At 28.2% G+C, this 15532-nt stretch overlaps 1 protein-coding gene across 1 annotated transcript; it reads left to right on the plus strand.

Annotated features, from left to right (window-relative positions):
- The first annotated feature begins 1003 nt into the window (after positions 1-1003).
- On the plus strand, positions 1004-5109 carry LOC124819417 (uncharacterized). Its single transcript, XM_047290935.2, has 5 exons — positions 1004-1371; positions 2726-2819; positions 4133-4170; positions 4259-4394; positions 4560-5109. Exons 1-5 carry the CDS (start codon positions 1042-1044, stop codon positions 4970-4972), a joined length of 1011 nt encoding a protein of 336 aa, XP_047146891.1. The 5' UTR covers positions 1004-1041; the 3' UTR covers positions 4973-5109.
- Positions 5110-15532: the final 10423 nt, after the last annotated feature.

Consider the following 15532-nt stretch of genomic DNA (forward strand, 5'->3'; position numbering starts at 1 on the left):
CCTTCTCGAACCTAGGGGGCTAGTATGCATAGGAATCCAAACAATCAAGATGGCTAGCAAGCATAAAACAAATTATGTCTTTTTTTTTCAAACCCTTGTACGAACGTATGCCTTATAATCAGGCTTGGAGAACCAATGTTTGTTACAGCCCTCAAGCATGATCACAACTGAACTATCAAACCTTAAACAAAGAACTTTCAATTATTGACCCTCAATATATCGGTGTAAGCACACGAAGACAAGTGTTCACCTGATTGAAGAGATGTTGTTGGTGGTACCAAATGTTATAGTCAAGAAGCCCAGGGACATCAAGGTTAAGAGCATAATCCAGGAATTACCTTCATAAACAAGTTATGATGTGATTAGGCATCCCAAAAGGTAAAAGTCCATCAAGGATACTATAAATATAGGATTTAGGCAAGGTAATTAATACTTTTTCATCACCTACATTTGTTAGATTAAGTAAAACTGAATACTTATTTAAGCATCAGGGTACTTTTTATAAGTATCTCAATAGACCGATAACCATGAAGAAACTGAACAATTAAATATGGACTATCAAATAAAAAAATAGAAGAGAACTTTGAAAGCTCGTAGAACAATGATAGTTTTCGACCTAACAAAAACATTAAGTATTTACAATATTTATTTAATCTAATGTATTTGCAATTTTTATTTAATCTAATTCTTCTTTTTATTGATCATCATATTATTTATGAAAATCTAATAAAACAAAAAATATTAATAAAAATTCAATTAAAAAGATTTAAATTTATTATTAATTTAAAAATTAATTAACCTAATTAAAAATGCAAAATATTCCGTGGAACAAATAACAAATAACGGAATGATGAAATATAATGATAGAGTATGTGAAAAATTGATTTATAAAATTTGTAGTGTGTTCGTAGTTATTTAATGTAATTAACCTAACTTTATTTTAACTTTAGATAATAGAAATTGATATCCTTACAGGTTGGCGTCTACTCTATAAATTGTGAACAGTGAAGCGAACCACTCAATGCCCAAGCCTCTGAAGCTATGGTGACGATCACATCGACGTCGTCTCCATCGTTCCTGCCCCCATTCCTTTCGCTCAAACCGTTGCCCCGAAAATCTCCACTCCATCTTCCCAAGTTGCCCAACAGAAGACCGCTTCACCAAGCCGACAATTCCACCCGTTGCTTTTCCCCGGTCGTTATCAAAGCCAAACGCGGCGTTTCGGTAACGCAATTGTGCTTTTCTTCTCGCCGGAAATCTATACTCTCTTCGGAAGAGGGTGAAGACAATCTCAGAAGAGTGCTTCAAATTACGCTTTGGGTTGCAGAAGGTGTCTACATTCTATGGCTCTTCCTGCTTCCTTATGCCCCTGTACGTACCCTTTTTACCTTGTTCAAATTTTCAATTTGCCATATGAGGAGGATGTTTATAAACTTAAATTGATTTTGGTCTTCATTGATTCCCAAGTGCGTCTTAAGATAACCACTCAAATTGATCCTCAGCTCTAAAATGGATAAAAAAATTGAAAAGGTGGAAGTAACTTGGTACTTTAACTTTCAACATGAAATTGGAATCAAATATGAAATTATTGAATATTGAAACAGGCATTAAATAATTTGAAAATTTTCTAGTACTTCCTCTGTTTCGGTTCTTATTTATAAGAAAAAAAAGAGTTAACTGTGTTTTGATTAAAGAAAGCAAATTTTGCTAATCTCTTAATTTTGTTCTTAAAATACCCTTTTTGCTACATATTATGATGGTAAAACCAAAAGTTAGATATTTATTAAAATTATGATCTTTTAAGAAAAGTATCATTAAAGGTAAAAGTACTTAACGTTTACTTATAGTTTTTAAATCGAAAAGTGTGATTTTCTTTTTAAATGTGAACAAAGCTAGTATATTAGAACATCTGCCATGTATTGCTATTTGAATTTAAACATTGTTTTTTACACTGTAGTAAAGATTCCCATGGATGTTTGTTTGTTACTGATTTATGATTGGCTGACCATTGGATGGTAAGTTTGTTACAGTGAGAATGCATGAAAAATTAACTTTTTAAGTTTGTTTCTAGATATAAGATAATAATAAGAAACTGTTAAAGTAAAAGTGATTACTCTAAAGGGAGCCGGTACTGCAAAACATTTGCTCCTTCTGTGGTGCCGCGTATTATTGTTATCTTTAGTGCTTGTTGGGTGTGCTATCTTGAATGAATGCTTTAAGGTACATGACCCTCAAGTGTTATATTTTTTTTTTTCTGTAACCAGGCTACTAGAACTATGTAAGCGATGCTATAAAATAGGAAATGGAGGAACACAAGTTGAAACAAACTCAGCAGTGTAGGGAGTTTTTGTTTGTATCAGGGAGAGAATCATACCTGAGTTTCGGCTTCCATCATTTTTTTTATTTCGTTATTTGTTTCTCCCTTTATTAGGATTAAGGGAATTAGTGTTTTTGATTTATGTATCACATCTTTCACAGCAGTATCAGTATAATTTTATAACTCTGATTTGAGTACCCTTATACCTCTTTAATTTCGTACAACTAATAATTTAAAGTGATTGTAAAGAAAGTTGTTTCCATAGCTTTGGCAACAAAACTTTCTCCTTTGCTTTGGCAATTTGGAACATTTTGAATAGTTATGTTGTATATATATTTTTTTCTATTTGCTAATATTGTATAAATTATTTAAAGTTTGAAATCTCAAAGACTCCTCGTATTGTGACAGGGAGATCCTGTATGGGCCATAAGTTCCGACACATGGAACTCTATTGTGGGGCTTTCTCTAAATTTCTTTTTCATATTGCCTTTCATGAACTTTGGTAAGTATCCTGTTGCTCATTGTACCTAGGTAACAAATAATGTTTGAGTTGATTCCTTTTATTTTCAACTTTTTATAATGGAGATTCTTTAATTTGAATTAATTTACAAGCATTGCAATGACAAATGAGATTAACTGATGACGTTCTCATGTTTACATTTTTCAATTATATTGGTCAATAAAACTATATTTTGGTCACTTTTCATATATAAAAGAGAAGAAACTTGTTTCATCCTTTCATCTATGAAAATTTATGTTTGGAACCTTTATATTGCTATGTAGTATGGATAATTCCCAAGGCTGTGACTTGCCTTGTATATTATGTGCCTCCAGATACCCAGCAGAAAACTATTGTATACAATCTTATCCTGTATTTAGGTTCTTGCGGAAGTGATTGCTAATTACTTCTATCGTGTTTCTAGTTTTTCTTACAAGAAAAGAGAAGAAAGCAAAAGATGTCTAATAAACCGTGAAGCATAAAGATCGTGGGACATGAGCATGGCATGTGTGTGTTTTGAAGAAAAAAGATTCACACACACATGAGCTTCGAGATAGATGTATGTCGTATGTGCCAAATAAAATGGAAAAGTAGCAGGAAATGAAATTAATGCTGGAAAAATAGCCCTTTTTTTTTTTTGATTATAAAGTTGTAGACTTAACCTTTGTGTTATTTTTGTTTCAATTTTTAAGTGACTGTTTCCACAACGTGTCACACCACGTCATAGCCACATTTTACCCATTCTTTTTTATATAATGTTTTTGATAGGACCATGAGGGTCTACGTTAGGAGAAAAGGGAATAAAAACAAAACATAGTCTGTTAGGAGGTGTTGGGGGTTGTTAGGCTGTGTAGTGTCTCTTGGGGGGTTAGCTTTATAAGGGGGAAGGTGTCTTGAGACAGACACGTTGTTTCGATCTTTAATAGTAGACAGGACTTGTTTCATCCTGTGTGAAGGGAGGTTGGTCCCTTGGATGTTTTCGGACATATTCATTGTTTCCAGAATAATAATACAGTTTTTCCCCATTGTGAGAGTGTGAATAAAATAACTTGTTTTCGGACATATTCATTATTCTGGAGACAATGAAACAAGTTATTTTAACATTGTCTTAAATCCCCTGCTTCTCAAAGATTTTGAATCCATTACTGCATTGAAACAAGTTATTTTATTCAAAGTCAAACAGATCTGAAGCTTGATCTGCTTCTTTTAAGAATAACATGGACTATATACTGCTTTTTGTGTTTTTTTTTAAAGAAAACTATTAGGGTTATCTTTGCATTTCAATGATTTCCACATTGACCATTTTGGCAGAGTAGTTGGAATTCGTCTGATTGATGCGCCAGTTCTTCATCCTGTAAGTGTCATTGCACAAATTAACCGGCACCAAATACAACCATTTGATGTAACAATCTCCCTAATTTTGGATAATTTTCTTATTTCAGATGTCCGAAGGACTCTTCAATTTTGTGATTGGTTGGACGTTTATGTTTGGCCCATTGCTGTTCACAGATCAAAAGAAAGATAGATATAAAGGGTCGCTAGATGTCCTCTATGGCCTGCAAATGTTCCTGACAAACAGTATGTCTGACAAACCTCTCTTGCTTGACAAGTCTTTTTGATTACCTCCACTAGAAATGCAATGCTCCTTTATCCGAAACAGATGAATGATTTTATTTCGACTTATTCTTCCTTTAGATTTTATGTAATTACATTACCTATCATAACTCCTTTCTATGATGCCAGCATTTCTGATCCCATACATGGCTATCCGCTTGAATGATCCTGTTGATGAGACTGCTCCAAGAAAACTTTCACAATTTGAGTCGGTGATGACGAATGGTGCTCCACTTGTTGGAGTCATTGGTGGGTGTGCATGTCTTGTATCACTATTGTGGGCTCTTTATGGGCGAATGGATGCAAATTTTGGGGGCATAGCAGATAGATGGGACTACTTGGTGGGTTATCTTGGATCAGAACGGCTGGCTTATGCCTTCATATGGGACATATCTCTTTACATGATTTTCCAGCCTTGGTTGATTGGTGACAACCTCCAGAATGTCCAAGAAAACAAGGTTGCTGTAGTAAAGTATCTTAGGTATGTTCCCGTGATTGGCTTAATAGCTTATCTTTTATGCTTGCAGCCCAAAGAGGCATGATTACTGTGCTAGGTTGATTAGTTTATTTTGCACTTAAAATAACTTAGTTAAAAAATAATCTCTTGCACATTTTGAAAAAATGATTCTTTTATTTTAAATTAGAATTCAATTTGATAAAGGTTAGGATTGATTACCTATATCTGTGATTCTGTGATTCTCATTTATTTCATTTGCAATTATAATTTCGTGAATAAATGTTAGAGAATTACCTCTATTTTTTTTCCAAAGTAAACTAGAATTAAAAGAAAACTCAAATTTCACCCCTCATTTACTGAAATGAACTGATGAATTAACAGACCTTAAAAATATCACCCTCATTTACTGAAATGAAGCCCTTAAATTCCTTATGAATAATATTGTGTCTCTTACCTAGGATTAAGGGTGTCAAAGTGATTTAAAAATGTGGCCGTTCAATTTGACTCATATTTTAGTGAGTAAAATATTTTGTAATTCAATTCACTGGTTGGTAAGTTAGGTAGATTAATTTATTTAAGGAGTCTTAATTTTTTTTATATATTTTATTGTTATACAATCAAAGTTTACTGACTTAATTCATTTATTTGTAAACATACAATTAAAGTGTTTACTTATTTTAAGAAATATTATTGTGAAGATAATAGTTAAAAATTAAATTATCAATTTATATAATTAGATAAACAAATAAATTAAATAATCAAATTATTCAAATATTATTGAAAAATATTTTAATTTTTAAAAATATAAAATTGCTAATCACATAATTAAAAATAATAAATAAAATATATTATATTGAAAAAGTTTTTGTAAAAACATAATGAAGGTTCTTGATAGTTATGGGTGAATTTATCTTTAACTTAATCCGATGTGGATTAAATAAACCCTATTTAATTTAATCTACATTTAAAAATAATTTTTTTAATTAAATGTGACTCAAAAACCTATAATAAGTCAAATTAATAGTTAAAAAGAACCTGAGTGCAGTGTTTTATCCTGTGGTAGCTGTGTCACGGGGCTGCATATCTTCATGCACTTTAATTTTATAGAAAGATATATGATTGTAAATTTTATACAAAGATATATAATTGCACTTTAATTGTTTTTATTAGCTTTAATATGTTATTTGATTTATAGTTCATGGACGTTGATAAAATAAGTTCTATTTATTATATTTTTTCCTTACCAGAAAGACGGTGCACGTAATTATTTCTGTGAAGGTTTTGTTAATATTTTTTATATTTAATAAATGTAATATAATATAATCTAGTATAATATAATGTAATAATATACGACTCTTATTAAGATTGTATTTAGTATATTTTCACGATTTAAAAAAAATTATATAGTTTAAAAGCATTATAAATTAATTTAATATTTGAAAATAATTTAAATTTATGACTAATATTATAAACATTATAGAAATACAAATAATAATTTATATTTATATTTGATAACTTTCATTTTGGTGTCATCTTTTAATTGAATAATTTTATCTTTTAATAAATAATATATATATATATATATATATATATATATATAAATAAAAGTAATTGGTTAATTTCTTTTATGCTAAAATAATCGAATAGTTTCTTCTTTTTTTAATAGTAAATGCCGAACAATTTTTTTAACAATACAAAATTCATATTTTTTAAGTTATGATATTTTTCACATGTTTCAATTAATTACTCAAAAATAATAAACTTATAAAAATAATAAAAGTTATAAATTTAAATGTTTTTGAAATTATATTATGCATTAAAAATGTGAATACATTTATCCAAAACTGCATGTTTATCATGTAACAAAAAAGGTATATATTTTTCTAATCAGCTTTAAAATTTAAACTGAACAATTTTATTTTTAATATTTAAACATGTTTTTATTTTATAAAAATAGAACATAATTACTCTTTTCAAATATGATTTTGTAATTACCTCACTTAAATTAGCTAAGTATATATTAGATATCTCGTATATTTTTTTTAAATTATTCTTATATATATTTTCGTCACCAACATAACCTTCTTCTTCACCAACACAAGCCTCTTCATCTCATATTAACCTATTCTTTGTCACCTATCCTCTATGTCCTATATTTCTACTTTATCGGTCTCTTCATCAAAACTAATAAATTTGACTTCAAATGTCTCACTACGAATATGTTGCACATAGATTTCAACCTCGTCCTTGCGTAGTTAGTCAAGAACATTGTTTCCCTGTCATTACTCAGTATTCTCAGATTGTTCATGAGTCTTTATTTCGACCCTTTCCACTGTAGCTTGAACTTTATATCATATTTGAATTCTTTAACAAATCTCAATACTTCAAAAGAATACCACGGATCGAGATCAACTCCTTTTATAACGTGTATTTCTCCTCCAACAAATTGTAGTTTGTTATTGTTAACGAACTTCCCTGTGTGATGCAAAGAAATGTCGAAAACCATTTCTAAACCTACATTGTAACATGAACAATTTACATCAAAATAAAACCAAGTGTGTGATGCAAAGAAATGTCGAAAACCATTTCTAAACCTACATTGTAACATGAACAATTTACATCAAAATAAAACCAACTGTAAACGAGAATCAAAAGTAAAAAATTACCTTCCTTTGGAATCGCGTTTCTTTCACACCAATTGCAACAACCAATGCAACCACACCAAGCGCTAAACCAAATTGATCGAAGAGAAAACTAACTCATCAACCGTAATCGCGATTTTGGATTTACCTTCAAGATAAAAGTAAGTTACAAACCCTAATTTTCTTTCACTTAAAAAAAAACCCACTTTACCTAACTAAGGAACCCTAATGTTGTTTGAAGTAAATTACTCACTGACCACATGTCATCAAACATGTCAAACGTTAGCCATGAAACATGTCATCAGACATGGCCAAACGTTAGCCAGCTCAGCCTAATTTTAACGGTGTTGGTTTTGGAGGACGAGAAATTACAGTTTCTTTAAGGACAAGAATCAAAGTGTACCAAAATTTGAAAGAGAAACTAAATCTAAAATCACATAATAGTTCAGGGACTAAAAACATATTCAACTTTTTTTTTTATTCAAATGATACTCTCTAACCTCAGACACTTTAGTCTAGATATATCCTTTTTATGAAGATATAATTTGATGAATAACAACCTCGAGAAAAGAAATGTTTGTTCATATTTTTACTATAAACTTTGCAAATATATTAGACAGAGGTTGAAATGTAGCCGATAACAACACTAAAAAAAAGCTTATACTAAATTAAGAACTAGACATGGATCTATGTTTTCCTCAATGGTAGCATGCTATCCTGAGTTAACGGTAAAATCTACAAGGGATCCAAATTTGTATAGGAATGAAAAAAAAATGATATGTAGACTCTTTGAGCTAAAAATCAAAACAACTATAATCCTCTTTATAGAGATTTTTGTTTCGTCCGCACTAGAATATTTTTATGATATGGGTGAAATATATATATATATATATATATATATATATATATATATATATATATATATATATATATATATATTTATTTATTTATTTATTTATTTATTTATTTATTGTGGCAGAGGGTGTTCAAACTTAAAAATGGAAGTTTAAAGGGATGTTTAGATTCAAAACGTCTCTATTTTATTTTATCCTTTTTCTTGTATATGGGTTAGAGCATCCAAATGTTTCATTTAATTCAATTATTTGTGTATAAAAGAAATATATCTTACCATCTTTATATCTATAATAATAGTTTTATTTTATTTTTCTTTCTGCCTCGCTAAGAGCTGGATCCACTAAGCAGCTTGTACATTTTCTAAACTAAAAGATAAGAAAATAAAAATTTTGTATTATAGACATAAATATAGCTATAATAAACTAATTTCGTCTTAATTAACGATATATCATTTCTAAAACATTCTTCATTTATTCAATGAAAAATATTTTAAATTAAGATTACTAATATTTAAATAATTCCCACTGGCTATTAATTACGTGTAAGAATAATTATTTGAACTTATATTTGAATCCATATAAAATTTTGGAGGAATTGCTACTCATAACTTTACATTACTGTACATCTACAAGTATATGAATTAAATCCAAGGTCCTTAAAACCGGTCCGGTTCCTTGCACTCTAAGCTGTAACAAAATAATTGAACAGCAAATAACGAATCTTCCCATGTGAGTCATGTTCTTTAATTTGATTCAAGTTAGTTTAACTCTTGTCATTGTTTACATTGGTTATTAGTTTTAATTTTATATATATATATATATATATATATATATATATATATATATATATATATATTTGTACGTATATATATTTTAAATGTTGAAATTAGAACAAATTTATTAGAAAGATTTTAAAATAAGATATTATATGTTTTGTTGGGTCTTTGTGACAAATGTGTATTTGAATGTAGATATTATTTTGAGATATTAATTAACTCCTTCTTTTAAATTTCAGAAAAAAAAACTATAATTTAATTTGTGGGATGGGAGTTTAACAAATTATTTTCTAGAGATTTTTGGTGCATCTGATAAGAAAGTTAGCTTCTTATTGATAATATTAAAGTAGAAATATTTAATAGAATTATTTAATAAAATAGTTGATAAATATAAAATGATGTAAATTGATAAATATATATAAGTATTATTATATAAGTAAAATTAGTATTAATATAAAAATATATATAACTATGCAATTATAATTTTAAATTTGTTAAAAAATAATCAAAGTTTTATTGACTTTTTAGTGTTTTTATTTGTTGTCTAAAAAATGCATAAGTATTTTGATATGAACAAGTATTTAAACTATTTGGAAGATAAAGGAATTATTTTTTAAAAAAGAAGAAGTTAAATTTAATTAATGTTCATTAGACTAACTAGTTTAAGTAAAATAAATTAACATATACAGCTTTCCAAAAATAAAGAGCAGCACTAAATTTTTTGACAAAAAAAAAGTATTAATTATTTGTTTAAAATATAAAATTATAATTATGTAATAATTTAGTTTTATCTAAAAGTAAAAGTTTAATTTATATAATAAAACTAATGTAATTATATCACTCTATATTTAACGAAATCTTTTATTTGTATTAAACACTTTTAAGTTAATAAGATAACTTATCAAATTATAATTAAAAGTTTATTTAATGAATTGTAAGAAGTGGATTTTAAACTTAATTTAATCTCATAAATTTTACATAAAAGCAAAATTTATATATATTTTAGATTAGTTTTATTTTTAATAAACGTGGGACTTTGATCAAACTAAGCTATATAGATCGATAATAGTGGTCTTATATCTAACGGGAATATCTTACGGTGATAATAACTACTTAGTTTTTCATATATCTAATAATAAAATTGGTCTATTTGAACTATAAGTTTGAATATTTTTGGTAATTAAATATGATTAATCGTACTATTACTTTAAAAACTAGGAATTGTATTTGTTTATGATCAGACAAATCTTAGATCTTCTTTCCTTATATAAATGCAAATTGTTTGAATCTGAAGCATGTCGGCATATAGGAAGGGCTTTCTTCGTCGTTTCAAATACATTTTCAATAAATTAAAAACTGGATCAGTGCATGAATTTGAGATTCAATAGTATTTTAGGTCCCAAATCACAATAAACAAATCAATTTTATTATACGAATAGCTCACTCAACATCTGAATAAGTGACACGTCATTTTCACAAACAGAAAATAGCCATCAATTATTGCCAAAATGTCATAAGTACAAAATAAATTGAAATTTTTACATCAGCCATAATGATAAATAGTTTGACTTAAAAATTCACAAACATTAAGTCTTAAATTAATGTCATATTCTCTTATATGTTTCCTGTTACTACTGAAGGCGGAGTAATCGACCGGGAGTGTTCAGATAATACCGAGCACGTAGAAACAAGTCTAATATGTCCGATCAGGTCTCTCAAGTTTAGTATGTCCGATCGGGCCTCTAAAACTGTTTGCTGGAGACAACGGTTGAATGCTCATGAATGCGTAATTAATGAGGTAACGATCGTTGTCGAGTATTTAAGATCAGCATTGAAAGCCATTAACAGGTAAATTAATGGGTAATATTCTCTGAAATCATATAATTAACAATCGAAGGAGAAGGTAAACTCTCTGTTTTTTCCTACAATTAGATAGACTTGCAAAGATCAATTCTGACTTGAGCGTCGGAGTGCTTCCGGACAGAGGCAGCAGGAGTTTTCCCCGGTCCCATTCAGCAGAAACATTTCCCATGACTTCTTCTTATTAAATTTCTTAATCTACTTTCTTATAGAAAAAAACGAAAAGAAATTCATCAAAACACACACACACTCCATGAGCAAAACAACATGATGAGATTAATGTGTTGGAATGAAGACGGTAGTAATTATGTTAATTTCTTATGCATTTTGGCGTGGGGCACAACAAGACTCAAAACTCCTATTGAGTATACATTGTCTAAGCTAGCATCTTTACATGATTAGACTAGGTTTGGAACAAGACTTCTAAGAAATAAAAAGTTTAAAATTAATATATGCGAAAGTTAAAAATAAAAATTTTAAAAAATTATGTGAATGGAAATTAATTTGAAGTTATGAATAATTTAATTTGTTTAAAAATAATTGTTTATTTATATTTCTTGAAAATCCAAAAAAAAAATTAGCTATGGATGTCTTGTACGATGCATTAATTTATAGCAATCACATGAATGATACTTCTTCGGGTACATGGTTACCAATAATACTACTTACTGAACTATCAAATAATTAATTTCAATAAATTCATAAACTATGGTTTAAAAACGTTTTGTTAATCCCTCGTCCATGTATGCATTAGATATTTGGGATTGGGCCAGTAAGGTACAATCAAATATTGGGTCTCAGCTCGGAACCGAACACATTTCACCGCACCTTCAGTAGTTACGTGAATAGATAATCATGGTAGACCAGCTAGCAAATATCCTAATTAGATTACTAATTCTGATTAACTTATATAATGATGATTGGATAATTGGGTTTTGATTTCATTATGGGTAATAATATCCTAATTAAGGTAGTTGAAACCTTTTTTACAAGCATTTATGCTAGCATTAACTAAGACTTAAATTGACTTAAACATAAGATTATTTTGTAATATATCTTTCGAGAAGACATATCTTTCGAGAAGACTGAGAAGACCAGATTAAAGGATACAAGAGAATATCAAGAGAAAAAGACAGAAAGAGAAAAAGGAAGAAAGAAGAAAGGGAGAAAGATGAAAAAATAGACAATGAAGAAAAAAAAAGAAGAGAAAGGAAGGAGAGAGAGGAGAAAAAAAGAGAATATATTGAGAGGAGAGAGAAAAAGAAAAATGATATGTTGCTTAAGGAGAAAAGAAATCCCAAAGAAAGAAGAGAAGTTAATATTTGTTTCGCATAACACAGTCATATGATCATCATAGGTAGAAACCACAACCACAAACATGCTAAGGTGATCTAACTTAAACAAATCCCATTTTACAAACTACACTCCCTTCAACATCTTCACCTTCTTTTCTTCTATTTTTATTTTTAATGAAGTGTTAAGCCTTTGTGGTTGATTATGTTGTAACTTCTCAATTGGATTATGAGGTTAGATGAAATACATTTGTTTGTTCTTTTGATTATTGCTGTGATTTATGCTTATCTATATATTTGTCTCCGAATCAAGTAAAAGTAATGATTTTTATATTGTAGCTAGTTAGCATGATGTTTAATCTACATGCATATTAATAATATGATTAAAAAACTTTTTAATTTTAATTGAGACTATACTTTGATTGAAGTTAAAAACTTCAGTATGATTGAATAAGAATGTGCCAATAATTGAGACTATACTTCGATTAAAAGTAAAAACTTTATCAAAAATTAATCAATATTATATTTTTGTTAGTTAGTTTTTTACTCGATAAAGAGATAAAAGAATAAACATGATTAGGCATAGTAAAATTTAATTGAGATCATACATTGGTTGAACTTACTATGAATAATAAGAAAAGTTCTTACTTTTAATTGAGCTTGTACTTTGGCTACTAGAGAGAATGCTAAAAAACTAATGGAAACTTTATACTGATTAATTTGAAAATCTAAGACAATAATTAATTGAATAATAATATTTAGGTAACTAATAATATCCTATGATGAAAAAACAATGAAATCAACCTATTTTCACCATTATTTATTTTATTTCTTTTATCTTTTTCAAATTTGATTTCTTTCCTTGATTTATTATTTTATTATTTAATCTTTTATTTTATTTTATACTTTTTTATCTTCTATTATATTTTTTAATTTAATTGACTAACCATTTTTGTATAGTTATTATAAGAACTAATTTGTTAAAAATCAGTTTTGTATCATTGGGAGACGAAGGTTGATTTTTCTCTTTCTAATTTGTTAACTACAAGCTTGACAATACTGAAGTTGCTATAAGTTAGTAGTATTAATTTGAACACTTTAACAACAAAGTTATCACTCACCTAAGTTCTCTGAATTTTAATAAAATGAATTTTGGTCATCGAGTTTTTCACTCGCATAACGACCTAATCCCTATGAACCTTGTTTACAAGGCTCACCAACTAGTTTTGGTCTACTTAGTGAGTAAAGTGACCTAAGCTCTCTAGATTTTTAATTTTTGAATTTTGCTTAGTAACTAGTTGACTTTGCATAATTTTAGAAACTTCATAGATATATCAAATTATCCACTTAGTCCATTTGAACAATCCTACTCCTTTCGCATATCAAAATACTACAAATTAGTTCAAGAAAAATCCTTTAGATAGAATAAATTGAGCAAAATTATATATCAAAATATTTCAATAACTTACTCAATTAAAAACCAATTGATCAACTCTTTTCATTCAACATTTAAAATTCGTTATTCAAAACAATTTCACAAGTTCAACAATCCAGAACAACTATTCAACAATTCATTTTCAATAATCTCATCAAGGCTAACTACAGAACACATATCTAAAGTATATTCGTCAACTTTAACAAGTTTGGTGACCACTTCACCCTTGAAAAACAAATTATAAAATTTGAAATAAAAATGACTACCTTCCCTTACTTGATGTGAACTTTTAAACCAACTAAGGTTAGCTCTCTCAAAATGCTTTATCTGTACGTAGAAAAATCACATCAATGATCTGAATATATCCTAACAATTCTAGTCAAACAAAGATTCATTTCGAACCCCAATGAGTAACACATAAAGACTATATAGCACATACATACAAAATTTCTATAAATAGTCTCAAGAAAAGGGTTAAAGATGAACTTACTTAAAAGAAAATTTTGATTGATTAAGATTACTTTGTTTATTTAGTCAAGAACATCAAATAAGACAAAACCGTCTAATAACTCGTGTTTTGAAGTTTAAAAAATAGTGTCTAACAAAATAACATCTATGATAAACATGCTAAATGCTGAAACCATATTAACTTTATTCTAAATGATCAATGTTACTCTAAAACCAAAAACCGTTTAAACATTAAGTACTCGTACCCTGCCTAAACGCTTAACGTATTAAATGCATGTACAAATAATACGTGTTTGTCGGTTGTGTTGTGTTCTGTTTATTTGTGAAGATCACAAAAGTACAAATCTTTTTCAAATATTTTGTATTGGATTAGAAGAACTTTAAGAGATAGGAAGACATTCTGGGAATGTCTCATCAAGTGCTTTACACTATGCTCATTCGTACAAGCTATCTCTGAAAAAACACATATAACATTTAACTTCATACCAAAATGCTACTTATCTATGAGAAAGTCAATGCTTCTAAGTAACATATTTTCGAAGAAGGATAAATAGAGATGATTGTATGAAGAGAAGAATCAAGAATTATCATTGCTATTATGTTGTCAACATTTTCTTTCACTTACATTGTCTAACGCATTCTTTGAAAAGAAAATCTTTGTTACAAATTTTCAAATATTCATTTTATTGAAAATTTATCTTCTTTGTACGAGAGTTATTATTTGTATTTGTTTTTCATAAAAAACACTTTGTTGTTTTTTTTTTGTAGAATCAAAAGTTATTTAAAATGCTTGTTTTTGAACTCAATGGAGTTAAACGATATAATCAATTCGACTATTTGTAAACCAAAAATGGTGAAACTCGTTTAATCAGTTAGAGTAGTGTAAAACAATGAAGTGGTTAGACTCGTTCTAATAATTTTAAAGATAAATAAAACTCCTGCTTAAGGGAGATCTGGACACAACTTAATTTGGAGTGAACCAATATAAAACAAGTATTCTTTCCTCTTATAGTTTTTAAAAGCCTTCTAAACCCGTCTTAAAATCTTGAAGTGTTCAATAATATGTGTAGACCGTCTAATTCCTATAAATACATCTAACACTCTATTTCAGAAAAAGTTTTAAACTTTGTTCAAACTTTCTCTTTTAGAATTTATTTTGTATTTCATTATTTTATGTCAAGATCTTTCTAACACTCTATGATCTTCAAAAAAATAAATAAAAGATCATAGATCTTAAACAAAAAAATATTAATTGATTTTTCTATTTATGAATTTTGTATTTTAATAATAAAATATTCAAATTAAATTTATACAATAT

This window comes from Vigna umbellata, chromosome 3, assembly GCF_029865625.1.
Source record: "Vigna umbellata cultivar VRB3 chromosome 3, Vumbellata_1.0, whole genome shotgun sequence".
Taxonomy (NCBI): Eukaryota; Viridiplantae; Streptophyta; class Magnoliopsida; order Fabales; family Fabaceae; genus Vigna; species Vigna umbellata.

Coding starts and splice junctions, on each gene's coding strand:
- LOC124819417 (XM_047290935.2), top strand. CDS start 1,042: ATGGTGACGATCACATCGACGTCGTCTCCATCGTTCCTGCCCCCATTC. Junction 1,372..2,725: donor TCCTGCTTCCTTATGCCCCT/GTACGTACCCTT, acceptor GTATTGTGACAG/GGAGATCCTGTATGGGCCAT. Junction 4,171..4,258: donor ATGCGCCAGTTCTTCATCCT/GTAAGTGTCATT, acceptor TTCTTATTTCAG/ATGTCCGAAGGACTCTTCAA.